This window comes from Choloepus didactylus, chromosome 16 (genome assembly GCF_015220235.1).
Source record: "Choloepus didactylus isolate mChoDid1 chromosome 16, mChoDid1.pri, whole genome shotgun sequence".
NCBI classification, from domain to species: domain Eukaryota; kingdom Metazoa; phylum Chordata; class Mammalia; order Pilosa; family Megalonychidae; genus Choloepus; species Choloepus didactylus.
Genome location: NC_051322.1, coordinates 5658031 through 5685896, shown reverse-complemented (window position 1 = coordinate 5685896; position 27866 = coordinate 5658031). Strand labels below are relative to the sequence as shown.

Genomic DNA, 27866 nt, shown 5'->3' with positions numbered 1-27866 from the left:
AAAAAATATTACTGTGTATTAATTGTTTCTTGGGGGGAGAGGGTTTTCTCTAGTTCAGTGTTGTCCAAGAGGGCTATAATATGAACTGCATGTTATTTGAAATTTTCCAGAAGTCATATTTTTTAAAAGGTGAAATTAAATTAATTTTAATAATGTAATTAATTTACTAAAATATATCAAATATTATTTAAACATGAAATCAATATAAAAGTATTGTTGATATTCTTTTTTCTGTACTAGGATTTCAAAATTTGGTGTGTTTTTCAGACTAGCACATCTCAATTCAGAGTACATGATCCAAATTACGAGTTGGTAAACCGTACACTAAAAAATAGAGTCACATTTACAAGCTGTTCCAAACAAAAGTTTTCCAATAATTGAATCAAGTATCAGTTTTAAATTTACATTTATATTAATCAAAAATAAATAGCCACATTTCAAGTGTTTGGCAGCCAATGTAGCTAGTGCTTGGTTATTCTTTGGCTTTGTGGCGGGGGTAGGAGAATAGTGGATACAGGATGGGGGAGCAAAGGGGAAAAAAGTCTTAAATGAATTAGTTTGTTCCAGGTACCACTATACTCTCTGTGTTTCTTGTGTAAGCTATTCAATTTTTACCCCACATAAAATGTTTATATCTGCCCAGGGCAAGTAACCTTTATCATGCTATTAAATATTGTGTATGTTAATTGTTCTTTGAGGCCTCTGTACCTTTCACTCAGCTTAGTGAGTTCTGATTTCTCTTTGCTTCCAACAGTTTTTTTTTTTTTTTTTAATGTGGTTTCATTTTGTAGCTTGGTTTTATTGATTTTTCCTGTATATTTAGTTTTAAGATTTTAATGACTTTTTCACTCTATATTGAAAGCATTTCTCAGTTTCTCAGTTATATACTTTTCCATGGTTTAAATCTTACTGAGATTTTTATAATGTCTATAATGTAACATCATTTGTTAAATGACTCCGAATAGTGTGTGTGCTAAACCATAGCTATAATTGAGATTCGTGTTTGTGTAAGACAAATTTTAATCACATCACATATACCTTGCTTCTATTCCAGTATAGAAACAAAAATCAGTGGTATCTTCTAACTTGCTGGCTCTAGGAATAAATATTCTAATATCATAAATATGTATTTTATTTCACTATTTTCTTAAAATATTATGGAAATAAGTTTTTAAAATTGTCAACAGGTTTAGCTCCTTGTTTACAATGTTCAAAATTATTCATGTACAACATTTCTTGATACATTACAGGAGAAAAGCCTTTTAAATGTGATGAGTGTAACTTTGCCTCCACAACGCAGTCCCATCTGACTCGGCATAAACGTGTGCATACTGGAGAAAAACCCTACAGATGTCCCTGGTGTGACTACAGGTAAGGATCCTTCTCAGCAAGAATCACATGGGCCACCTCAAGTTGTTGAAACCCTGTTAAGCTCACTAATAAAAGTGTTTTGCTTCTAATCAACATGAATTAGCACAAATTAAAGCATGATTCACATAGTAGGTTCGGAGTTTCAGCATCTAACTTTAGTGACTGATCTTAAAAATACGAAGTACTTTTCCATTTTTTATGACCTTAACATTTGGATTTTATAATCCTTTTTTGTACCTAAATTTCAAGTGACTTTATTTCTTTGCTCAAAGTCAGGAACCATTCTAATTTATGAATTAGCTCAAGATATGCATGGCATCCCATCTACTATGAGTAAGCCCTGATTTAGACAATGAAGGGGACCTTAGAAATGTTTCCTTCCTTTAAGGATATTATAACATAATAAGAAAGTTATAATACTCATAGATAATTATAAGTTTGAATGGTAAATACTTGAAAGTAGTTAGGGGAATGCAGCAAGCAGGTCACTCTCGGACAGGATACAGTCCTTACAGAGGACGGTGTGCTTTATCTGTGGTTCGAAAGATGGGTCGAAGTTCAAAGACAAAATGTATGATCTGGGATGATGAGGAAGTAATGATTCAGTGTAACGTTTTAGTGCCAAAAGAATTTTAGAGATCATGTATTGTTAACCTGTTCACTGGGGTCCACGGTGGTGAAGTGGTTTCTCCAAGGTTGTAGAGGTGCTTAGTTAGCAGCAGCTGCAAGGTCTGGGTGCAGGAGAGCATGAGACATTTAGAGAATGGCAAATAATCTAGTTAGACTGTCTAACGAGGTGTGTGGAAGGGGCATCATGGAAAATAGGATGGGCACGGAAGGCGCAGCCAGTCACACTGCGCTGGAGCGCGTGAGACCGAGCTTGGACCTCATCTGGTCCCCTGTGGGACTCCCGAGTTTGCACGCAGTGGAATGGCATCTGTTCCAGGAAGGTCCGTCGGCTTAACAGGGAAACCTGGATTGGATATGAACGCCTTCTTTGTCCTGGGCTGAAGATCTCAGTTGTGCCTCTTCCACATAATAGCACGTCAACTTTGAGGGCGCGTCTTCAAATGCAGTCCTCTTAGGTTCAGTATTAGAATAGAATATATGCCTTCAATCTGCAGCCTTCTTTAAAAACTAGGGTTTTGTATTCTTAGGGATGTAGCTTCTGCATTCATCAACTATATTGCCACAATCTCTATTACTAGCTACATTATTACATTACATTTTATGTTAAAGGTCATCTAATAGTATAGAGATATTACAAATATATTTCATTCATTAATTATTCATTCTTTCAAAATTTTATGAGTTCTGTCTTTGCATACACTAGAGTAGTGTTTTTTTGGAAATTTGGTAAACTGGGGATCCAATTAGACATAGAAATGCTAAGGTGCTGATAATACAGAGTTATTTAAAAAGAAACATTATTAAAAGTTTTTCCCTTGTTAAACAGATTATACTTTAGTTGCCTTCCCTATAAAACATAGGAAAGCAATTAAAAATTATAAAAGTTTCCCATAATTATCATTCTTAGGTCTTAGAGTTATATCCTTTAGGTCTTTACTCTAAGGTTTTTTGTCACTATTTTTGTGGGATTTTTGTTTCTTCCAGTATAAATTTTATTTTTCATACTTAACAAATTATAAACACCTTTCCTTTTCATTAATCACTGTTTTGCAACTGTGGTTTTCAAACTGATTTTTAAGTAAAAGAACCATTATTTCAAACAAGATAGTATACAGAACTCCATAAATAAAACAGATAGAAGTAATATGTACCATTTAAAACAAATAGGTTGTACAGTCCAAATTTGTAATGTGTACTTATAACATTTTAATAAATAGCATAATGATGCTGTTTTGACAAGCAGAGAATGTTCACGTGGCAGGGAGTCACTGATAGCGATTGTTGTTGGATTAGCCTCAGCATCCAGCTTGTCTTCATTTGGGCGATGCACACAACATGGAGCTCCTATATGGGGCTGGGCCAAGTTCAGCCACCCACCGAGCCCTTGGGCAGATGAGAGATGTGCTTACATGACTTAGCATGGAGCCTGGCACATGGCATTCCCCCATCGGTGAGCCTTGGCTCTGCTTAGTGTTGTCATTCCCGGTTTGGATGCTGTTAAATGGGTTCACGCAGGAGGGTCAGTGTCCCAAACATCTTTAGTGTGCTGTCGGCACTCTATTATTTATAATAGATGCTGATGTGGTTTTTGAAGTAGTTGAAAATATATTTATCCAAAATCGATTGTTGAATAAGTGTTGAAATAGCCTAGAGTTTCAAAATACTTGAATTGAAAACTAATATTCTGTAATATTTTGATACCTGCATGGCCCCTAGTTAGATTGATGAACAGTAATCAATTTATTAATCTTGGACATTTAGAACATTTTCGGGTTTTTACTTTTAAGATATTTGTACCTAAGTCTTTGTGCCTACCCATGATTTTTTTTTTGGATAAACTCCTAGAAGTATGATTTAAGGCTTTTAATAACAATTCTCCAAAGATTGTGAATTTGTATTTCCTTTTTCTCTGATCAGCACTATATTTTGGTAGTCTTTAATTCTTTGTATGCATAGAAGTGTTTCGAAGTATTGCAGATTTCACTGGTTTGAAGGTGAACTCTCAGTTTGCTAAGGTTGGGGTTGTGTTGCTTGTTTCCTAGTCAGGTGCTCGCCCTGAAGTAGCATCACACCTGAGCCTGCGGGGTCCATCCATATTTTACTGTCAGGTACACGGCAGAAGGAGTGGTGCTTTCCAAGAGTATCATCACTGTCCTCTGAGATAATAGTCAAGATGCTTAAAGTGACAGCTCCCAGTTTCCATTTGAAATGCTTAAGGTTCTTGATGAAAGAGTGATTTTATCTTTATTTAAAACTTTTTAACAATTTGATTTTTATTGTATGCGAATGGTTTGAACACTGTTTCTTCACAAGACCGTTTTATCATTCTGTGTACATGTGGTTAGGTTTCCTTTTGCCAGTGACCAGAGGTCAAGTTAATCTTGAACAGGAGTACAAAAAATTATGCAAATATAAGAATGTTTCTGAGGTTAGGGATGGAGGTTGAAATATAGAAGTTCAGACAGATACTATACCTTTGTTTTCCTGTTGATGAGAAAAGAGATTTAAAAATGATTACCATATCTACCTCAGATCAACAAAGAAAATGTCTTCTTTCTCAAAATAAATTTTTGATATTTATGATTTCTGTAGATTAAAAATCTTTAAGATGAACATATATTTTCTAAGAAAATGTGGTCATATTTGCTTTATTGTTATCTTTCTGTAATACTTTAGTGCTCAAACTGTTTAATTGTTTTTTCTATTTAGATTTTGTTTGCTTAATACAGAAAAATTATTCATGTTAAGTCTTCCTATTTTTATCATTGTTAACATTTATTTGCAGATAAGTTGCCATCACTAGAATCTGAAGTATTATCTAAATTTCAGTTGAAAATATATTTCTCATTTTATAAATTGAATATTAGTGGAGAAATACTAGTAGTGATGATTATTCATGAAAAATGTGAGTAGATTTGTTTACAAAAGAATTTTATAATTGGTCTTTTGAACCTAGGGCTATTTTTCAAGTTTGCATTATTAATTTAGGCAATGACATCTCATTCTGTTTAGATGTAAACATGTACCCTTTGCCTAAGCTTTTACTGTTGAAAATATCCAAAAGTCTAATCCATTAGAAATCAGTATATTCCATCATTACTCCAAAACTTTTTCACCATTAATTACTATTCATTATAATTTCAGAGCATTAATTTAGATTCATAGCACACAATCCTGCCATATTATTTATGCAGCAAATCTTTAGATCTGTTTCTACATTAAAATGAAAAGTTTATTGATTTTCACTTGTATGTTAACAAGAGAATGAAATAGAGAAAACTTTGTATATGTTATAATAAATACCTTTTCTGATAATGTAAAATCCTTATTTCCCCATATATTTTGTTAGAGCAAACTGTACTCTATTTCACTGACACTTGGTTTCACGTAAGGGTAGATGAGTTTCACTAAAGCTGGCCATGATTGGGTTTATCTTCCTATAGCCTTCTATTTTAATTTAGGATTTACCAAGGAAATATAATAAATGCATATTAAACAATAAAACACTGATAAATAGTGAACAGTAACAAAAATACTACCTGAAGTATTAAAAAATTTTAAAATAACCCTATATTGCACTCTAAATGTCATTTAATAAATTATAAAAAACTAAAACTTCAAGGTACACTCTGGCAGTTAGTCTTCTTTTTTATCACATCTCTGTTGTTGATATCAGATAAATTAATTGTTCCTTAAGAGTATTTTTGACCAGGTTTTTCCTCAACTATATACCTGCCTTAGTACTTCTAACCTTTCATACTCTTCTTTATTTAAAAAGAAAAAAAGTACTGTTATACTTTATATTTTATTCACTGCTTTTATTCTTTTTCATTACTTTGAAATCATGATCCAAAATAGAAGCATAATAACATAAAATGTGCAATTTCTGCCTCATATTACATGTTCCCTACATTGTTTTGCTAAGACTTGCAGGAAATAGACTGTTTTTTCCCCGACTTGATAGTTTACTTAGCTCTTAGCTCATATATTCATAGAAATCATTAACATAGTAAAGCAGTTTTTAATCTCCTAAGTGTCATTCTTTGTTTGTTTGTTTTATTTTTTCACCTAAGTCTGTTTGATATGGCATCTTAACCCAGGTAATGATATATCAAAAGGTACATTTTGATGTACTTACCTTTTGAGATACTGTACTTACCTTTTGTAAGTACTTACAAAATGTACTTACTTTTTGAGATACTGCCAACTATCTGTTTTATTTCTCTTCTAAACATTTTGCTTTGTATTTCTAATAATCAAATTCATTAAGTTCTTATACATGTAATTGGAGTAGGTAGAATTTGCTGTTATCACCTTTGAAATGTGTGTATCCTAGAAAATTTTCGCCAAAAAATACTTTTAATTTAGTAGGATTCTCTCCTAGCTTTGCATTTTGCTGGAAGCATTTTTAGGGCCATTTTCAGATGCAAATGATGAAAAATGGTACTTATAATCTCTGTATGTTTCACCTCAGAGTTAGTATTAATTTCTTAAGCACATGTCTGTGAAGTGACTCAGTTATGAAAAATATTTTTCAGGTTTTATAATGTGTATTTTATACAATTTCATGATAAACATTTTATGTTATTAGGTGTAATTCAATAATAAGGCAAAATCTTCCTAGGTATTGTGGCATGAAGTATTGAGTACACAAGGAGACTCATAATTCTTACCTTAGCATTTGTTTCGGCTGCATTCTGAGTTAGGGAGACCAACTCCCTGGGGGATAAGTTTCTGGTTTTGGATGGTCTCTTCAGAGCTTCAGTTTTCCTTTGGCTTCCTTTGCAGGTTCATAGGTTGTACTCTGAGAAGCAATGGGCAGAGCAAACTTGGATTTGGCCCTGATTAACAAGGAGAATAGATTTTGTCCTTGTAGTGATTAGTACATCACATTTATCAAGAGATGGAAATGAAATTATACATACCCAAATGATCAGCACTCAGTTTCTGTTTTTGAAGAACCAGAAATATATTTATTTCTTTTGGATGATTTTGAAGTTCTGGAGGAATAAAAAAAATAAATGAAAAGTAAATAAAATGAAATGGAAATATCTAGTATTAGTATTTGATATAACTTTTATTGAAAGCAGTTTGGTTGATTCCACAAGCCTAGTTGTAAGAGACTAGACTGACTTTTGAATCAAAACTATTTGCCATTTAAAATGCAAGTCCATACTGTTCCTTTATTTCATTTATCTCAAGTCTGTATCTCTTTATATTTCAAGTTATTGTAGCTGCTAATCCATTTAATGTTATAAAGAACAATGTCTCAGGTTGAAATAGTAGCTTAAAAAGTCTCAAGGTACAGTTGTTTCCCAAACTCTTCTTAGGATAATGGATGATTTCAAGGGTTTGCTCAAATTGTGGTGAGCGTCATCTGGAAGCAGATGCGCGATCCCACGTGTGCGGGATCTCTGGTCACCTCTCCTGGTCCTGCTGGATGGAGCCGCTCCTGCCTCTCCACAGTTCAGCCGGCCATGGGTGGGTGTCAGTGCCGTGGTGGTTTGTGAAGCCATGTGTGGTCATTGGCAAGCACAAGTATTGCCAACAGCTTCTCCTAGTAGGGGTCAAGGTTGTAGTGTATGGCACTGGGCTGTCTCCCACATGCAGTGGGTATATGTGGTAAGGTTTAGGTGGCATTTTTCAGGGGTCCCATAACAAAGTGGCAATGTCCTTTGAATTGGGTCTTCTTTTCATGTTTTCTTTAATGCATTATCAAAGTTGTACTGTATGTTAATCTGTTCTTTCTTTTGTTCTAATGTTTCTACCTTTTTCAACAGAAATTGAGTTCTTCCTGAATAAAGTATTTCCTAGTTTTCTCCTTCAATATGAGACTGCCCATTTAATTAGTGTTTGTTTTTTTTTTAAACTCAGTAGTTCTAATTGTGGTTGTGTTTTGGGTTTTGTATTTTCTCATGTTTTTGTCTAATTTTTTTTTTCATAAATAGCATGTTTTATTCATATTTTTCTTCTCTGTTATATAACACACAAGCACATGGTCTTTTTAAAAATTTCTGTTTCAGTCTGGCAGGCTATGTGCTGATACAGCACAAGTATTTATGTTACACCTTTAGTAAATTTTGATAAAAATTTTAATATATAAAAAGCTTGTTTAAGTGAAAAATTGTATAGACTCTGAAAACAGATTCCATAGCACTAAAAATTAGGAATTGGTACGGATGTCTTTGAAAAGAAAAAATAAAGCTAAGATATTTCTTTTGGTTTATCTTACAAATAAGTTGTTTTGCTTGTTGATAGAACTGAAATAGGCATTGAGATCACAGATTAATTAGAAGAGTCATTTTGATCACAAAATGAGTGACCATACATTCCCTCTGCTGTCTCTTAAAGTAGAATCCACATAAACATGTTTGTTTAACCTGCTGTTGCTGAATCCCAAATCCAGTCATTATAAAGGGACCAAAGCTATCTTTGGGGATGGTCTTTCTACAAGGAATTACTATGGACAATCCCTGGGGTGGTAGTTAGATATAACTGTATATATTGTGGTAGAAAGAAAGGCCTTAGAGATGAAAAAAATAGAAAATATTTTTTGGGCAATAGTCTCTTGCATAATAAGTTATTCCTCAGACACTAGAGCTATTATCACACAACAAAGCACTTTACGTCTGTAGCTATCTATATCTACTAGCATTAGAAGCTCATCTAAGGTAGCTTGTTAGGAAAACACTAATCACTAGGAAGGGCTGACAGTAGTCAGTAGAACACCCATTGTCCTTAATGTGCGAGGCTGCCCGGAACCCGGATGTGGGCCCGCGAGAGCCTCATGTAACAGCTTGCAGCAAAGTGGCTTCAGGTGCCTGTGTGTTATTTACTGCCAGCCTTGTAAATTCGCATTGGTTGGCAAATTTGATTTATTAAGTTTATAAAACTTTGACCAATTAGCATTATTTCAGTCAGAATGCTAAGATATTAGTTATGTAGTTTTCAAATCCTGTTTCACTGTTTCCTGAAATATTGCCCCATCATACCTTAACTGTAAAAGAATCATGAAAGACAGAAAGAAAGGAAAAAAAATGAGAATCTTTAGAGAACGGTGATGCACTAGGATAGGGCAGAAGAAGTAAAGTTGCTACTTAGTGATCTTAAAAATGTTTCTTAAAAGTGTTTAATAAATTTAATAAATCAAGTTTAAGTAGTTTTTACCAGTTATATGATATCTGCAAAATGAAAATATGTATTAGCATGTCTTCTTATACCTCAAACTTTCTTCATGGAATAAGGTGCTACTTTCTATATCGTAGCATATTTTATGTATATTTTGGTTTTTTCCTAAGAATGTCTATAAAGACAATATTATGTATTTCTAATCCACGTTTTCTTAATTAAGGGAATGTAACACTTAGTCCAATTCTGTTGTATTGTTCCTATTAATAAGAAGCATTGGTTTATAACAAGAACTACTCCTGATTATTTTTCTTTTTAAGGAAAATAATGCTATGCTTTTTCTTACTACAGAGCCACCGTAAAATGTAACTGAGACAAGCTAGAACCCCTAACTGAGTAACATAATCTGTAATCTGATACTTTTCCCTGCGGAAAATTTCCTCCTAGTCTGAATCTTAATTTTTACTCATTTAAACTTTATTTCCTTAGTTTTAATTACTTAGGCTTGAATCTTGTTAAATATTCTAGCCCCTTATTTTGTCCTTTTGTATTAACTGTTTCATTGCTTGGAAATCTCTGAGTATGTGGGTTCCAGGCATATGTACTTCACTTCACTTAGGTCATTTCTTTCCTTGATAAATTTTGTTTCTTTATGTAAATTACAACTTTTAACAGACAAATAGAATGCCGAAAAACAAATACAAGTTTTCCTTTTGAGAGAAAAGGGGGTAAAAATTGAATGTTTTTGCTTCAAGAAGGCACTCTCCTGGGTTGAATTGTTTGCAGGGTGAGGTGGGGGCAGAGAGGAGTAATTGACATTTAAGTTTGGGAGATTTGTTTTGCTCTAAAAATCCCAGATATCTTTAATTAAAAGTAAAACTCTGCCCCACTCTCTGTCCCCAAATTATACTTTTTGATTTGAAGCCATCTTTTCACACCTACAGACCCATATTGGAGGGCATATGAGAGTATGTGATAAGAGGCAAGAAGCAAGTGTGGGCTTTTAACTCCATTCTAATTAGTTTGAGTTTTACCTTAAAGGTAGGGGGTAAGAATAGAGAATTTTTAAGCAGGAAAAGGACATGTTCACATTTTATCTTGGGAATACCACTGACGGAATATAAATGATGAGTGAGAGGAGGACCCAGCAGGAGTTGGGAGCTAATTTAGAAGGCCTTGCAAAGGGAGAGGCAGGAAATAATCACGGCCTAACCCAGAGCGGCAAAGAGAGTGGCCCCTTCAAGTGCTGGGAAGGAGATGGACTGAAAGAACTGAGGGGGAGGTGACAGAGAGGGGCCCCTTCCTTTAGGGGCCCGCCGGGCTGCTGGGGGAGTCCTGGGGGGCGGAGGAGTCCGCTCTGGGAAGCTGGTGATCCGCGTGGTGTAGGATGTGTCAACTTCGAAATGCCCATGTGATACCCAGAAGGAAACAGGAAAGTAGAGGTCGATACTAACATATCTGGAACTTGAAGTCATGGTTATGGTATTTCCCTTGGACAATGTGTAAAACGAGCAAAGCGGTGGGGCAGATAACAAGAGCCAGAGCAACTGCGGAGGAGCCTCAGAGACGGAAGGGCCTGCGAGGAAAGCGGCGCTGCGGCAGCGGAGAGCGGCCCACCGTCGGGTGTTGAAATAAGGACAGGCCGCCTGCCGGCCTCAGAAACCCAGAGGGCGCTGCTGCCCGGGAGGACGAGTTCTGATACAGTAGTGGGGTCGGACACCAGACAGGTGAACAGAGGAGAAGAGCTGGTAATGCCCGTTGGCTGGTCTGGGAAGAAGTTCTGCCGTGAAGACTGCTCTTTGAACTGCTCTTTGAAAGAACTTGGAGTAAAGGAAGGAGAGCGCGCGTCAGGACAGGCAGACAGATGCAAGTCGCATGTATGTGTTCGTTTTCGTTTGTTTGCTTGATTGCTTTTTAAATTTTATGTAAATGCTTAAATGCCAGGGCAAAAGAGCAAATGGAAATAGTGATGTTGAGAACAGCATTCTACCTAATGGTTTTGGATAATATCTATTAGATGACAGTTTGGTGACTTGTAAGGGGCACTGATAGCAATTTTTTTAATAATCCTCAGTGAATTAGTGGAAACACTAGTGAGCCAGAGGCAGTTGCCTCAGGTGCCTAGAGCTGAATTTCCCCCTTGAGACTTCGAACTTTGATATCAGAACCTCCAAGTCTGTTTTGTGCAGCGGTTTTAACGAATGTTTCTACATTTGGGGGGAACAGGGCAGCACAAAATTTTCTATTCTTTTTGTCCAAAGTTTTTAATCAAGAACATAGAGATTGTATAATTATACCCCCCACAACACACACACTCCTGCATACTGTGGCATTTTATTTGCCTTATTTGAAGAATTTCCATTAGAGACTGTATTGCTTTAACTATTGTTCGTTAGTTCAGAAATTTGCTTGCTGGTTAGTTAACAGTTCCACGTATTCATTTAACAAATGCTCATTTTAAGTGTAGTCTTTCAAATTGTGACATCTTTACTATGACTTGTTCTAAACGAAATTCTTGTTCATGTCTCAGGTGTTTCTAAGACCAGTAAATTGAACAGGACACTCTAGTGACATAAGCCAACTGAATGTCCCCCTAGTCATTTGTTGTGATGATACCGGATTCCTTCATCTATTTACAGCTCACTTGTTTTGTTTTTAACCCACCTTTTGTTTGTTTGGCTTCTAGGTAATTATAAACATGATATATCTCTCTTATTAATCAGGAGCTTAATTATATATTTTCTGTAATACATATAATTAAACTTTTGTTTAACATGATTTTATATTGACACCCAGCTTCTTAAATTGCCATTTCCCTAGCGATATGTAACTCTGCTGTAAAATGCGCTACCACGAGAAATGTAATAATAAGGATCATGAGGGTACTGGAGTTACTGTGTACATATATGGAAAGAGAAAGCAAGTGTATTACTCCTCAGGGTGAGGTAGGGCACACGATTTGTTTCCATGACTTAGAGTGTATCATAACTGCTGAGTGTTGGTGTCGGTTGTACTAAACCACTAAAAAGAAGAAGTAAGTCATATATATTGCCCTGCTGGTCAATGTATACTATTTTGTGTGGATTCCATTTGATTCTATTGGAATCTCTGTTGCTTTATTTCATTACAAATTATGGTTACCATAAGATTGTTCGAGCTGTATCTCAATTTTCAGTTTTAACTTATTTTTCAATTTTAAAAATAAAAAGTATATTTCTCTTTGCAAATTAAGATAATTCTGTTCCATGCATCTTGTCACAGGTTTTTGGCAGTTTCTGTAAGTATAAAGGTGGTAGTAACACTCACCAAAATGCTGCTGAAGTAGTTTAGTTTTAGTGACAGCTGCAGTGTGCTATGAAAACGTGGAGGGAGCCTCCTTCTGCTGTGCTCACGTGGCTTTCTTAAGGAAAAATGGGCCCCAAAGTCTGACGAGAAGTGACTATAATGAGTGTGTCATTTGGAATGTACCTTTCTAGACTGAAGAGGCTGTATGTCCTGTGCCTGAGAAATGGATGCAAAATGTTGTCATCTGTATTTTTTTAATTGCATGTTCCTTCCAATTAATGATTTCTATACAGTCCTTGGAAAATGATGTTATGATTGTGATGATTATACATTTCACATCTTGTATGTGTGTACTTGCTTTTTATCACGTGTACACGTACTTTTACCTTCTGTGAATCCATTTTTAACAAAACAATCTTTTAAAAATACTGTATGCTCTGATGTAAAAGACACTGAAAACAAGGTTCCAGTTTTGTTTCTTAAGGGTTTTTTTTTTAGTTTGAAAGTGGAATATATGTTTTCTTTAGCTGTAAAAGCACAATCAAGGCAACATGATAAGTGAGTCAGTGTTGTAAAAGTAAAACTAATTTTGCCTTCACTCACATGAGCTATAGAAGGAGGAAGCTTTATTGTCCCTGGGAAGGTGATAAGGCAGAGTAATTGTATATTATACTGTCCTGGAACATCTGCCTGAAGACTGTTGGAGCCATTCATCCATCACGGGCACCGCAGCGTGTTTTGTCTTCCTGCTCTCCCCGTCCCCACCGCTGGCCTGTGCGGGGGTTCTGATAGGGACCGCGCCTGGGCCGGGCTCCCATTAATCAGCCCCCTTGTTCAACACTCCGGCTGACATAATTACAACCTGCACACAGCAGTTACTCAAGGCGAGTCCTTGTCACTCGGAGTGCGGGACTACACAGCTCAGATCCCGGAGGAGATTGCCTTATCACACAGAACAAGGGCTCCCAGGAGTTGAAGAGAATAGAAATGGGAAAATGTCTTCCAGGAGTACTATATATTCCTTTAAAATAAGACATTTGAGAGACTTACAAGGGACAAAGGGAAGCATTGTGTTCAGGGACTGAAATGAACCCATTATTATTTTAAAATGGATTACATTTGTGTAAAAATGGACGTAGTTTCTTAAATAAATTCAGTCCCTCATCATCAGTGATTTTTTTCTTCAAAAGTTGATCAAATAACTTTAGAATTAGAAAAGGTTTAAATAAACCTTTACAGGACTCAATTTTAATAAAATTAATAAAGTATGCCTTTTAATATTTGGCAAGTATACACCTAGATCAGAGAGCTTTATAAGGAATAGAGTTAAGAAAAGATTCTTTCAAAATACTTTTCTCCAAGATAAGTAAGCTCATTATTTGCTTTAGTAATGTAGTATAAATATTTGAGAAAGATCCAGAAGTGAAGTTTCTCTCTGAACCTTTGTTTTCCCCTCATCCTTTAATCCCCCACTGGGCAGAAGGCAGGTTACTTGCCCATTCTTCATCTGTGCTAGGTGTGGAGTGTGAGACTCCTTTCAACCCTGTGCATGTTATTTACCAGTTCATGGCAGCCCCCTCCCCTGCCTGTAACACACTATTTGAGCATAGGAGCAAATGATGATTCGTGCAGTTGGGTCTGTAAAAAAACCCAAGAAACGATGTTCTTAGCATGAGTGCAGACAAGGTTGTTTCTGTTTTGTTTTTTATCTAACCTTTTTATTTTTCTCTTACAAATCATTATTTTGTTCCAAGTAAAACCAAATTATGACCTAGACTGTCAGAAAACATTTTGAAACAAACTTCTGGTTTGGTAAAAATTTTATTCGTATCACCTTGAATTTAAAAACTTATACTAAATTATCTTATGATATTTTTATAATTACTTGATTTGTAAAGTAATGCATTTTCTAGGTGAATTATCTCAAGTCAAAATTTTATAAACTTATCATTTTATATAGTTAAAGTCCCTTTTGTGAATGTGTTTCTATGTACCTTTTTCGCCCTTTCTAAATACTCTCAAAAATTTGATTCTAGTAGTTACATGAATCTTGGAGCATGGTTAGGCTACCTTTTCTAAGATATTTTTAGTAAAGATCTTTTTCTACTAGAAGGCTTCTTTTCCACATACCTTTCCTGGTGTATCTCGTTTTGCTAAGCCTAACAAGTTAAAAGAAATGGAAAAATATACAATGTGTCCTGCAAGGAAATAAAAATGTAAGGTGAAGAGTTGAGGTCTACATTTATTTCAGAGGTTCAGCACAAGAAGAGTAGATTTCCACCAGCAATTATTGCCAGCCAGACAGAAGATGGGTGGAAGGAACAGAAGCTTTAGGTGGGACTAATTCAGCATTCTCATTTTCATTGATCACGAGCTTCAAGAGATACTGCTAGCTCCCCCTTGAAAATGTCTTTTCTTGGTCAGACAAGTTTGGGAAATGCTGTACATATTTTATCTTTTGTCCACTCCCTTCAGACTCAACATGAACAACAAATTCCTGCAATGAAATGTGTGTACTTTTGTTTAAACAAAATACCCCAGTCGTCTTTGCTATGGAGGCCATTTTCCTGAAACCAGATTAGCATCATACTGGACTAATTCCGTTTGTCTGAAGGATAGGAAACCACTATTGTCTGCCACAGGCTTTGAAGGAAACTCTGGTCATACTAGTTTCTCATAAGCGCACAACGTATGAAATCTACTAATTGCTTAAACTTAACTAAGTTTAGTTTTATTTATGTAGCCATACGCTTGGTGACTGCATGTCAGATGAAAGTCTATTCGATTGTACTTCTTTTCTAAAAGCAGTTGCTTTTTGTCCCCTGTTTTTTTAATACTAGATGGTATCTCAGTATATTAAGCAGTGAACTGTTAATGAAATGCTTTTCTCCTCTTCAAGGGGAAATTGAGGTTCCATGAGGCTTGCACTTTCTGGTGAGCCCTCCTCCCTTCAAATGACTTGGAGGACAGTCCAATTCTGGCCTCCTGGTGTAGATCACAGTGTTTTTTTTTCTCACTATACAAGGTATTCAAGTCAACTATTCTTGAAATATTAAGTCCTTAAGAAATAATTTGGGTTTCTAAGAGAAAAAGTTCAGTGTCACCTCCTCCCATTTCTTTCTTGTGATTTTCATTCTTGTTCAATAGAGTGGAAGGTGGAAAAGAAGGTTGTTAGATTTAAAGGAGATTGTTCTGTTATTGGTTGTAGATACCAGGGGCGGAGATTTAAATAGAGCACTAATTTAAGTGCAGTGAATGTAGGAAACATGCATGGTGAAGAAAAGATGAGAAGTTAAACATACTCACAGGAATAGAAGAAGCAAGTATAATAGTGGAAAAATTTGAAGCAGTAAACATAAAAGGCAGTGGTATAGTGATAGATAGCATGCAGTTAATTAATGTCATTTGAGATGAGTGGGAAGTGAGTAAAGCATTTCGAATAGTGTGGAAAGCAAGCTAATTTTAGACCAGTGGTGACTAAAGAAGTCAGTGAAGGTGAATACACCATCCTATAAGTAGAAATGTGGAATTTTCAGCTAGGTATCAAAATTAAGTTTCATTTTATGCAGCACAGCCTTTTGTTAAGGTTATTGGTGCACGTAATTCATCTTTCCTGTCAAATCATGATCTCTTTGAGGGCAGAGCCAAAACGATTCATTTTTATGTTTCTTTGCATATAGCAACTACTAAATAAATATGTGTTGAATAAATTCATTCTGAAAATAAAAAGACGATGCTTACAGCAGTAGCCTTTTCTTATAACCATAAACTTTCCCTGTAAACCAAAGTTAATATTTTGAAAGTGCCTAACGATGGGGTTGGAGTCCTGGCCTTGCTTCCTTGGCTTTAGACCAGTGTCAGATGCGTAGGGCCCTTCTCTGGGGGCAGAGACGCTGGCCCTGGGGCTGCGTTGGAGAATGTCTCCATGAGCGCCTTGGTTTGCAAAACATCGATCATGCCAGCTGCACACTCTGGAACTGGCTGGGAGTGCAGTTGTAGATCCACTCAAGGAGATGAGACCGGGACCAGTAACTCCATCAGTTGTTCATCTGTGTTGTTTGGTTGTTTTTGCTTATAAGATACTGCTGTTTTGCTATCTTGGGTGACATAGCATTAACAAGCATTAGCAAAACTATTTCTGAGGAGTGGAGAAAATAAATTAACTTATATCGGTTTTATGTCATAGGGATTCAACTCATGCTGGGGTTTATGAAAAGCTGGACGTAATGAGTAAGTGACCTGAAAAGGATTACCCTATTTAATAGATAGCCACCAGTTAGAATTAAAGTCTTTCCCTGTTTAGTTTATAAGGTCAACCTTGTTCTGTTTAATGGCCTTTGTTCAGCTCAGAAGGCTGCATGATCAGAGTATACGCACCAGGCCTCTGCAGCAGCCTCTCCTGGGAGAAGGTATCAGATGGTCCCTCTCCCTCATCCGGCCTCCAGTGCCCACTGTGCCTGCACGGACCAGCCACAAGACGCCGGGAAAGGCCCTGGCACCAGGGCCGTGGGACCTGCCCTCCGTGGCGTGGTCACCGGTGGCAGGCATGCTCCCTAACCTCACTCTGGCAACACCTAAACCTTCGCAGCTGGGGGTGCCGTCTCCTTCCCTGGGATCAGGCCAAGCCCAGCCATTGGGCCTTCTGCCAGGGGGAGACCCTTAGGTATGGGGTGTAGCTCCTCCATGGAGACCAGCTGGCCAGTTAACCCCCATCAGCAGTGTGGAATTCGTAATATGGATACCATCATAATCAATAACCCATTCCTCTATCAGTGGACATTTTGTTTTAATAACTTTGGTTTGTTTAGCTATTATAAATAATGGTTTAGTGATTCTCCTTGTGGATAATTTCCTAGGGTGTGCCTATGTTTTAATTTTTATGGAGAACATAAATATATTCCCTAAGGCTTTGCTCCCTCACACTGTTGTCAGTGGTATGTGCATCCCCTTAGTGATATTTAATACTATTCGTCTTTTTAAATTTCACCCTTCTGTTGTCTTAGGTTTTAATTTGCATTTCCTTGGTTAGTAGAGAGATTGATCATCTTTTAGTGCTTACATAACTATTTATATATCTCCAATCATGAATTGCTTGTTTATATTCTTTATCCAGTGTTTTAATTAGATTTATATTTTTTTTCTTATGACTCATAGGTATTCATTTTGTCATCTGTATAGTAATCGTTTGTTTTTATATATGTTACATATATTCTCCCTTTCTTTACTCTGTCATTTACTTTATGATGTGTTATGCTCTGTAGCAGTTTTCATTTTTAGGAGGTATATTTTGGTACTTACTTTGTAGCTTATGGATTCTGAATTTTCTTTAGGAAAGTTGTTTTCAACCAAGATTATAAAAATATTTTCTTATATTTTCTTCTAGCACTTTTATAGTTTGGTTTCCTTATGTTAACGTTTTAAAATCCAAATGGCTTTTATTTTTGTACGGTGTAGGACAATAAGAATCTAACTTGTTTTCTTCCATATCAGTAGCCAGTTGTCTTAACACTATATATTACATAATGCATCATTTCCTAAATGATCTGAAATGGCATCTGTATCCCTTATTTACAAGTTTCTTCTTTTGGCTCTCTATTCTGTTGTAGTGATATATTTGTTTCAGCACTCTAAATGACAGTCATCTATGTGCTAAACATAGTTGATGAGTTGTTCTGATTTTAGGCAGAGGAATATAAAATTCTTTGTTCTTGTAGCTTTTAACCAATTTTAAATTTAACAAAGCAAAAATGTTCAGTCGTCTAAAATTGTCAGGCTCTTTCCTTATGGGTCCTTTAGTGAGAACCGAAGACTATACATCTTAGACTGTCTTATGTAAATTGTGAAGCAAGCTGTGAGTTCACATATTGAGGTATATTCCTCCTCTTATACATACAGTAACTTGGAACTCTATGTTTCTCTTGACCACTGAAATTTTCCAGTGCTCTCGTATGCTGATTTTTGGTCCAGTGTATTTATAATTAAATACTGCTGTTAGAGAAAATACCACCTCATAAGTGTGATGTACATAAAGTCTCTTTGGATAATTTTTTTCATTTTGGATTGCTGTAATAAAGAGCACGAGCCCCCCTTTCCACAGACCTGTTAGATAAATATGTACTGTATTTGTAGTATTACTCTTATTCAGATACTTAAACTTAACTACCAAGTAATTCTTTTCATGGATAAGAGTTCAAAAAGTATATTCTGAGCAGTTGAAAAAATAAATTGCATTTCTTCCTAAATAACATTGCAGATGCAATACTTACATGTGTGCACACACACACACACACACACACACACACACACACACACACACACACACCCCATGCACGGCAACTCATAGGAGTCTATTTTTATTGAAGTGATTTGAAATTGCTTTTCAAATACGTAAGAAAATTGCTTATAATGACCCAGATAGTTGAACCATCTTGCATTTAATAGAAAGACCAGTAGTAGTAATAAAAAATGAATTCTCTGTATTTTCTGAACATCTTTAATATCATTGACCTTAATACTCACAATATCTGATGAGTTACATTATTGTCCCCACAAAGTAGCAAAGAAAGTGCTGTGTACTGACTAAGCTATCCTTAACCCCTGAGTTTAAATGACACTTTCCTTCTAAATTCCACCCATAGTTTAATTATTGTAGTTTTATTAAGTATGATAATATTTAACAGTACAAGGCTTCACTTTATTTTTTAAGTATTTCTTGTCTTTAGTTGTTTGTTTATCTTCTAAAATGTCTACGTATGTACATATATGCAAAGATACTCACGCACACATCTAATTACTTTTCATACTTACTGTTCTGCACCTTGCTCACGTGATCAGTGGTAGGCAGCTTTCTATGCCGCTATGTGGGAGAAAATATATATCCACCCACATTTAATATTTTGCTTATAGTTCTCTTAGTCCCATCTTAAGTTAAACTCCCATTATTGCTCTATGCATCTCTAGTAAGAGTCCTTAAGTCATTTTCAGAGCAGTGCTTGGTTCGCATAAATGCTCATTCTGGGACATAGAGCGATCACTAGGTGCAGTGACGTGGTCCCCCCAAAAGTCAATAGGGAGATGGGGATTCTTTTGAAAAGAATGTTTTCCAATAGTAAATGTGTTTGCATGAATTAATGAGAAGATATGGTAGGAAAACCACCAATAGAATGGCTCTGGGCTGACCTGGTTCCTGGAACGTATTAGGCGTCCAGTAAACTCTCATTGTTAAATCACGTTGGAAATTCTGTGAGAGAGCAAAGAGACAGACCCTGAAAATGTTTGTATTAAATAGTAAAGAAGTTGCAGGTGACTATTGGGAGTATAGTTTTGATACAGTAATTAGATCAGAACTCAGAATTCTTATGGTTAAAAAGTGAATGGGGCATTGCGGAGATAAAGGCAGTGGTTTTATAAAATATTGGTTAGAAAAGGTCGATAGTGAAAAGAAGTAAGTTAACAGAAGGACAGCAGTGGCCACTGACAAAGTTAAGGGGTAACGAAACCCAGCCAGATACCCACTTTCTATTTAATGCCATGCAAACAGACCAAGTATGGGGCGTACCAGTCCAAGTCTGAGGATGGTTGTGGCTTCAATGCTGGCACACATGGTCTCTCTTGCAGCCGTGTCCGTGGGAGCCAGGTGTGCCTGCCGCCCCCGCAGCACCCACAGAGACTGCGTCCCTGTGTCTGTCCTGTCCGTCCAGTGCTAGCTGTCTCTTCGCAGCCAATAGGCGTTGCACATCTTACATTAAAGCTGCATGCCTGGAGATACCTTGTAAGCTTCATGTTTGTTAATTTATCTTGTCTTGGTAGTATAATCTTTAAAACTTGATTGCTGTCTGTTAAATTAAATGACATTTAACTATGTTCTTTGCCTTCTTTACTCAAAATGGAGAATCAGATGAAAAATAATGAGGTGAAGGTTTGAATCCATCCCACCCGGTAAGCTTAGACTTGCCACTTCTCTCCCTTCACTGAAATTCATGCTGAGTTTTAACTCTAAAATGGCAGGGTAATTAGTTGAAGAAGTAATTAATTGGGGAACTTGGTCTACAAAGGTCTGAGCAGGTGATACTTGATCGTCATCAAGGCATGAAGAAGTCATATGATTATATTTATTTTTACTCAGACCAGTCCTTTCCACCTTGCATTTTCACTCAATAGACTCCAGACTGAGAGCTTTTCATTTTTGCTTTGCAAAACAGATTTAGATTTATCTTATTGCTGCCACAGATGATTTCCTGAGGAGGATTTAAATTTTGCTTTAGTGATTTTTTCTTCTCCCCTCACTTTTTTTTTCATTTTAACAAGTCCTGCCCTTAAATGTTAACTGTTCTGACTGCTTAAAAATCTTGATTGAAAATCTGCATTTTATTTTAATGAACTTCATTTTAAAATAGTTTTAGATTTACAGAAAATTGCAAAGATGGTTCGAGGGTCCCCATATACTCCACCCCCAGTTTCCGCTACTAGTAACATCTTGTATTTGTACATGCCATGATTAGTGAACCAACATTGATATATATTTTTAACTAACGTCCATGCTTTTTTCAGAAATCCTGTTTTTCTCTGTTGTCCTTTTTCTGTCCCAGGACCCCATATCACATTTTGTCGTCATGTCCCTTTAGGCTCCTCCTGGCTGTGACAGTTTCTCAGACTTCCCTTGTTTTGATGATCTTGACAGTTTTGAAGCATGTTCAGATGTTTTATCATACATCCTCAATTGGGATTTGTCTGATGTGTTTCTCATGATTGCAGTGGGGTTATGGGGTTTGGGGAGGAAGGCTGCAGAAGTAAGTGCCATTTCCATCACACCCTGTTGATCGCCTGGCTGAGGGTTCTGCCCTGTGAAGTTGGTCTTTTACCCCCTCCTTCCATCCTGTCCTCTTTGGAAGGAAGTCACTGTGGATGGCCCACACTTGAGGAGTGTGTTCCACCTCATCAAGGGCAGAGTGTCTACATAGACGTGCTTGAATTCTTCTGAATGGGAGATTTTTCTATTCTACCTCAATTATTTATAGTCATTTTCATTAAGTATGGATCCATAGATGTTTACTTTATACTTAGGCTCATATTCCAACACTACTGTATTTTCTTGCTCAAATTTTTCCAGCTTTGGCCATGGGAACTCTTTCAGTTGTCTCCTGTGTCCCCTTGACATGCCCTCATCACAGTGGGAGTTTTGGTCTTTCATTTGTATTTTCTCCTTTGAGTCCTTCCTTCCTTTCCGACTGCAGGTTCATCTTGTATATTCCCTGCTCCAGCCTGGATTCAGCCATTTCTCCAAGGAGCCCTGGTTCCTTTTAATGAAGAATGGTATTAGAAAACAAGACCTGGGCATGGGCACTAGGTGTGTTTTTTTTTGTTGTTGTTGTTATTAGCTGATTTGTTTTTCTTTGAAGTGTTATTGTGCTTCTATTTGCAATACAATTTTCCTTGTGTCGTTGGTTGGCATGTTCCAGATATATCCTGAGAGTTTTTTATTCTCCAAGAGTAAACATTTATAATCCTTCTTATTAATGAAAAATAGGTAATTTATTTCTAGCAAAGGCAATAAAAAGAAAAAGGGAGGGAGAGAGGAAGGAGAGAGAGAGACTTACATGGTTCTTTTGGTAGGCAATTTAAGGAATACATAAAATCCCGAACCTCAGTGAATCAGCAGTGTCCACTACATTACCAGGAAAGAAAGGGGTTAAACTGCCTTGCATATGCCAGTGTCAGACATAGCGCTAGATAGAAGCTATCTAGAAATATTTAGCCAACTTCTTTATTTTGCACATGGATATATTGAGGCCTCTCAAGAGGCTGTGGTTTAGCTTTACTTATGGTCACTGTCCTAGTCTGGGTTCCCTGAAAAGCAGAGCCAGAGGCAGGATCTGTCTCTATTAGGGTACCTGGTCCCAGGGAAGCAAGTGTCAGGAGAGAAGAGAAAGCAAGTCAGAAGTAATGCATTACCAGGATGGCCCAAAAGTCATGGCAAGGCGTACCTCTACTCGTTCTGTGGGAGGTTGGCAGAAAAGTGTTAACAGTGGTCCCTTAGAACAGCTCTGCAATGGGGAAAACCACAAGGAGTGTATCTGGTCTTTGCCCTCTCCTTTCTCACAGTTCAAAGGCTGCCCCTGAGGGCATGAATTCCTTTGCTGTTCTAGAGTGTGTTGTCAGGCCCCTCTGCATAGCTCTGCTAAAGCTCAGCCCCACAGCCCTGCCTCTGGGCAGCGCTTCCTCTGAGCCCCCCCAAGCCTCTGTCCAGAGAAGCTGGTTAGGAGATGAGGTCCCCGGGCTCTGCTTCCCTGCCTGTCGACCTGGCAGGGTGTGGTGAGGACAGGCAGGTCTGGGAGGCCGCGGCCAGGTCCACTCGGGGCCAGAAACCAGGACCATCGTCAGTTGTTGGTCTCACCATAGGTCAGTGCAGTAAATGAACAGACATGGGAGATGAAAGGGAATAAACTAATGAAAATGCCCTCCAGAAACCACAGTCCAATGGGGGAGACCTAGGGATAAACAATCACCATCTAATTACAGGAGAATGTGGTTACTACCACAAGAGATACCCTACAGATGTCCTGTAGACTTAAGTTTTCAGATTGTTCTGGGTGAAATAGCATTACATCCTGGTATTTTAGTCTTTAAGATTACATTGGGACTATAGGAATTTCTTTAGCATTTTCTAGTTTATAAAATATTTTCCAACTAAAGCATATTTGGTTGTATTTTTTTTTTTTTAATCTTCGTTTTATTGAGATATATTCACATACCACGCAGTCATACAAAACAAATCGGACTTTCGATTGTTTACAGTACCATTACATAGTGGTGCATTCATCACCCAAATCAATCCCTGACACCTTCATTAGCACACACACAAAAATAACAAGAATAATAACTAGAGTGAAAAAGAGCAATTGAAGTAAAAAAGAACACTGCGTACCTTTGTCTGTTTGTTTCCTTCCCCTATTTTTCTACTCATCCATCCATAAACTAGACAAAGTGGAGTGTGGTCCTTATGGCTTTCCCAATCCCATTGTCACCCCTCATAAGCTACATTTTTATACAACTGTCTTCGAAGATTCATGGGTTCTGGGTTGTAGTTTGATAGTTTCAGGTATCCACCACCAGCTACCCCAATTCTTTAGAACCTAAAAAGGGTTGTCTAAAGTGTGCGTAAGAGTGCCCACCAGAGTTACCTCTCGGCTCCTTTTGGAATCTCTCTGCCACTGAAGCTTATTTCATTTCCTTTCACATCCCCCTTTTGGTCAAGAAGATGTTCTCCGTCCCACGATGCCAGGTCTACATTCCTCCCCGGGAGTCATATTCCACGTTGCCAGGGAGATTCACTCCCCTGGGTGTCTGATCCCACGTAGGGGGGAGGGCAGTGATTTCACCTTTCAAGTTGGCTTAGCTAGAGAGACAGGGCCACATCTGAGCAGCAAAGAGGCATTCGGGAGGAGGCTCTTAGGCACAACCATAGGGAGGCCTAGCCTCTCCTTTGCAGCAACCGTCTTCCCAAGGATAAAACCTGTGGTAGAGGGCTCAACCCATCAAACCACCAGTCCCCTATGTCTGTGGTCATGTTAGCAACCATGGAGGTGGGGTAGGCGAATACCCCTGCATTCTCCACAGGCTCCTCAAGGGGGCACTACATCTTTTTTTTTTCCTTGTTTTTCTTCTTTTTTTTTTTTTTTTTTAACTTTCCCTTCTTTTTTAAATCAACTGTATGAAAAAAAAAGTTAAAAAGAAAACAAACATACAATAAAAGAACATTTCAAAGAGACCATAACAAGGGAGTAAGAAAAAGACAACTAACCTAAGATAACTGCTTAACTTCTAACATGTTCCTACTTTACCCCAAGAAAGTTACCTAATATAGCAACAATTCTGTGAACTTGCTCCTACTATATCCATCAGAAATTAACAGACCATAGTCATTCCTGGGCATCCCCAGAACGTTAAATAGTTTATCTGTTCTTCTTGGATTATTGTTCCCCCTTTCTTAATTGCTCTCTATTGCTAGTTCCCCTACATTCTACACTATAAACCATTTTTTTTACATTTTTCAAAGTTCACATTAGTGGTAGCATATAATATTTCTCTTTTTGTGCTTGGCTTATTTCGCTCAGCATTATGTCTTCAAGGTTCATCCATGTTGTCATATGTTTCACGAGATCGTTCCTTCTTACTGCCGCGTAGTATTCCATCGTGTGTATATACCACATTTTATTTATCCACTCATCTGTTGAAGGACATTTGGGTTGTTTCCATCTCTTGGCAATTGTGAATAATGCTGCTATGAACATTGGCATGCAGATATCTGTTCGTGTCACTGCTTTCCGATCTTCCGGGTATATACCGAGAAGTGCAATCGCTGGATCGAATGGTAACTCTATATCTAGTTTTCTAAGGAACTGCCAGACTGACTTCCAGAGTGGCTGAACCATTATACAGTCCCACCAACAATGAATAAGACTTCCAATTTCTCCACATCCCCTCCAGCATTTGTAGTTTCCTGTTTGTTTAATGGCAGCCATTCTAACCGGTGTTAGATGGTATCTCATTGTGGTCTTAATTTGCATCTCTCTAATAGCTAGTGAAGCTGAACATTTTTTCATGTGTTTCTTGGCCATTTTCATTTCCTCTTCAGAGAACTGTCTTTTCATATCTTTTGCCCATTTTATAATTGGGCCGACTGTACTATTGTCATTGAGTTGTAGGATTTCTTTATATATGCAAGATATCAGTCTTTTGTCAGATACATGGTTTCCAAAAATTTTTTCCCATTGAGTTGGCTGCCTCTTTACCTTTTTGAGAAATTCCTTTGAGGTGCAGAAACTTCTAAGCTTGAGGAGTTCCCATTTATCTATTTTCTCTTTTGTTGCTTGTGCTTTGGGTGTAAAGTCTAGGAAGGGTCCGCCTAATACAAGGTCTTGAAGATGTTTTCCTACACTATCTTCTAGGAGTTTTATGGTACTTTCTTTTATATTGAGATCTTTGGTCCATTTTGAGTTAATTTTTGTGTAGGGGGTGAGGCAGGGGTCCTCTTTCATTCTTTTGGATATGGATATCCAACTCTCCCAGCCCCATTTGTTGAACAGACCATTATGACTCAGTACAGTGACGTTGGGGGCCTTATCAAAGATCAGTCGGCCATAGATCTGAGGGTCTATCTCCGAATTCTCAATTCGATTCCATTGATCTATGTGTCTATCTTTGTGCCAGTACCATGCTGTTTTGGCAACTGTGGCTTTATAATAAGCTTCAAAGTCAGGGAGTGTAAGTCCTCCCACTTCGTTTTTCTTTTTTAGAGTGTCTTTAGCAATTCGAGGCATCTTCCCTTTCCAAATAAATTTGATAACTAGCTTTTCCAAGTCTGCAAAGTAGGTTGTTGGAATTTTGATTGGGATTGCATTGAATCTGTAGATGAGTTTGGGTAGAATTGACATCTTAATGGCATTTAGTCTTCCTATCCATGAACATGGAATATTTTTCCATCTTTTAAGGTCCCCTTCTATTTCTTTTAGTAGAGTTATGTAGTTTTCTTTGTATAGGTCTTTGACATCTTTGGTTAAGTTTATTCGTAGGTACTTGATTTTTTTAGTTGCTATTGAAAATGGTATCTTTTTCTTGAGTGTCTCTTCAGTTTGTTCATTTCTAGCATATAGAAACATTACTGACTTATGTGCATTAACCTTGTATCCCGCTACTTTGCTAAATTTGTTTATTAGCTCTAGTAGCTGTATCGTCGATTTCTCAGGGTTTTCTAGATATAAGATCATATCATCTGCAAACAATGACAGTTTTACTTCTTCTTTTCCAATTTGGATGCCTTTTATTTCTTTGTCTTGTCGGATTGCCCTGGCTAGCACTTCCAGCACAATGTTGAATAAGAGTGGTGACAGCGGGCATCCTTGTCTTGTTCCTGATCTTAGAGGGAAGGTTTTCAGTCTCTCACCATTGAGTACTATGCTGGCTGTGGGTTTTTCATATATGCTCTTTATCATGTTGAGGAAGTTTCCTTCAACTCCTACCTTTTGAAGTGTTTTTATCAAAAAGGGATGTTGAATTTTGTCAAATGCTTTTTCAGCATCTATTGAGATGATCAATTGATTTTTCCCTTTTGACTTGTTAATGTGTTGTAATACATTGATTGATTTTCTTATGTTGAACCATCCTTGCATGCCTGGAATGAACCCCACTTGGTCATGGTGTATGATTTTTTTAATTTGTCTTTGGATTGGATTTGCAAGTATTTTGTTGAGGATTTTTGCATCTATATTCATTAGGGAGATTGGCCGGTAGTTTTCCTTTTTTGTAGCATCTTTGCCTGGTTTTGGTATTAGATTGATGTTAGCTTCATAAAATGAGTTAGGTAGTGTTCCATTTTCTTCAATGTTTTGAAAGAGTTTGAGTAAGATTGGTGTCAGTTCTTTCTGGAAAGTTTGGTAGAATTCCCCTGTGAAGCCATCTGGGCATTTATTTGTGGGAAGATTTTTGATGACTGATTGGATCTCTTTGCTTGTGATGGGTTGGTTGAGGTCTTCTATTTCTTCTCTGATCAGTCTAGGTTGTTCATATGTTTCCAGGAAATTGTCCATTTCCTCTACATTATCCAGTTTGTTGCCATACAGTTGTTCATAGTATCCTCTTATAATTTTTTTAATTTCTTCAGGATCTGCAGTTATGTCACCTTTTTCATTCATTATTTTGTTTATATGGGTCTTCTCTCTTTTTGATTTTGTCAGTCTAGCTAGGGGCTTGTCAATCTTGTTGATCTTCTCAAAGAACCAACTTTTGGTGATATTTATCCTCTCTATTGTTTTTTTGTTCTCTATGTCATTTATTTCTGCTTTAATCCTTGTTATTTCTTTTCTTCTACTTGGTTTAGGATTGGTTTGCTGTTCATTTTCTAGCTTCTTCAGTTGATCCATTAGTTTTTTGATTTTGGCTCTTTCTTCCTTTTTAATATATGCGTTTAGTGCTATAAATTTCCCCCTTAGCACTGCTTTTGCTGCATCCCATAGGTTTTGGTATGTTGTGTTCTCATTTTCATTCGTTTCTATATATTTAGCAATTTCTCTTGCTATTTCTTCTTTAACCCACTGATTGTTTAGGAGTGTGTTGTTTAACCTCTAGGTATTTGTGAATTTTCTAAGTCTCTGATGGTTATTGACTTCTAATTGTATTCCATTGTGGTCAGAGAATGTCCTTTGAATAATTTCAATCTTTTTAAATTTATTGAGGCTTGTTTTATGTCCCAGCATATGATCTATTCTGGAGAAAGTTCCGTGAGCACTAGAAAAGTATGTGTATCCTGGTGATTTGGGATGTAATGTCCTGTATATGTCTGTTAAATCTAATTCATTTATCAGATTGTTTAGGTTTTCAATTTCCTTATTGGTCTTCTGTCTGGTTGATCTATCTATAGGAGAGAGTGATGTGTTGAAGTCTCCCACAATTATTGT

General features: G+C 37.0%; 1 protein-coding gene across 4 annotated transcripts in view; it reads left to right on the top strand.

The window, feature by feature from the left end:
• The window catches only part of ZNF407 (zinc finger protein 407), a 525354-nt gene that overhangs the window by 322659 nt on the left and 174829 nt on the right, over positions 1-27866 (top strand). For all 4 annotated transcript variants that reach the window (XR_005212254.1, XM_037806409.1, XM_037806411.1 and 1 more), the window contains exon 7: positions 1251-1371. Coding sequence is in view for 3 of the 4 variants with exons in the window: in XM_037806409.1 (XP_037662337.1) it covers positions 1251-1371 (121 nt within the window). In the remaining variant the exon portion in view is untranslated. The remainder of the gene's footprint in view (positions 1-1250; positions 1372-27866) is intronic.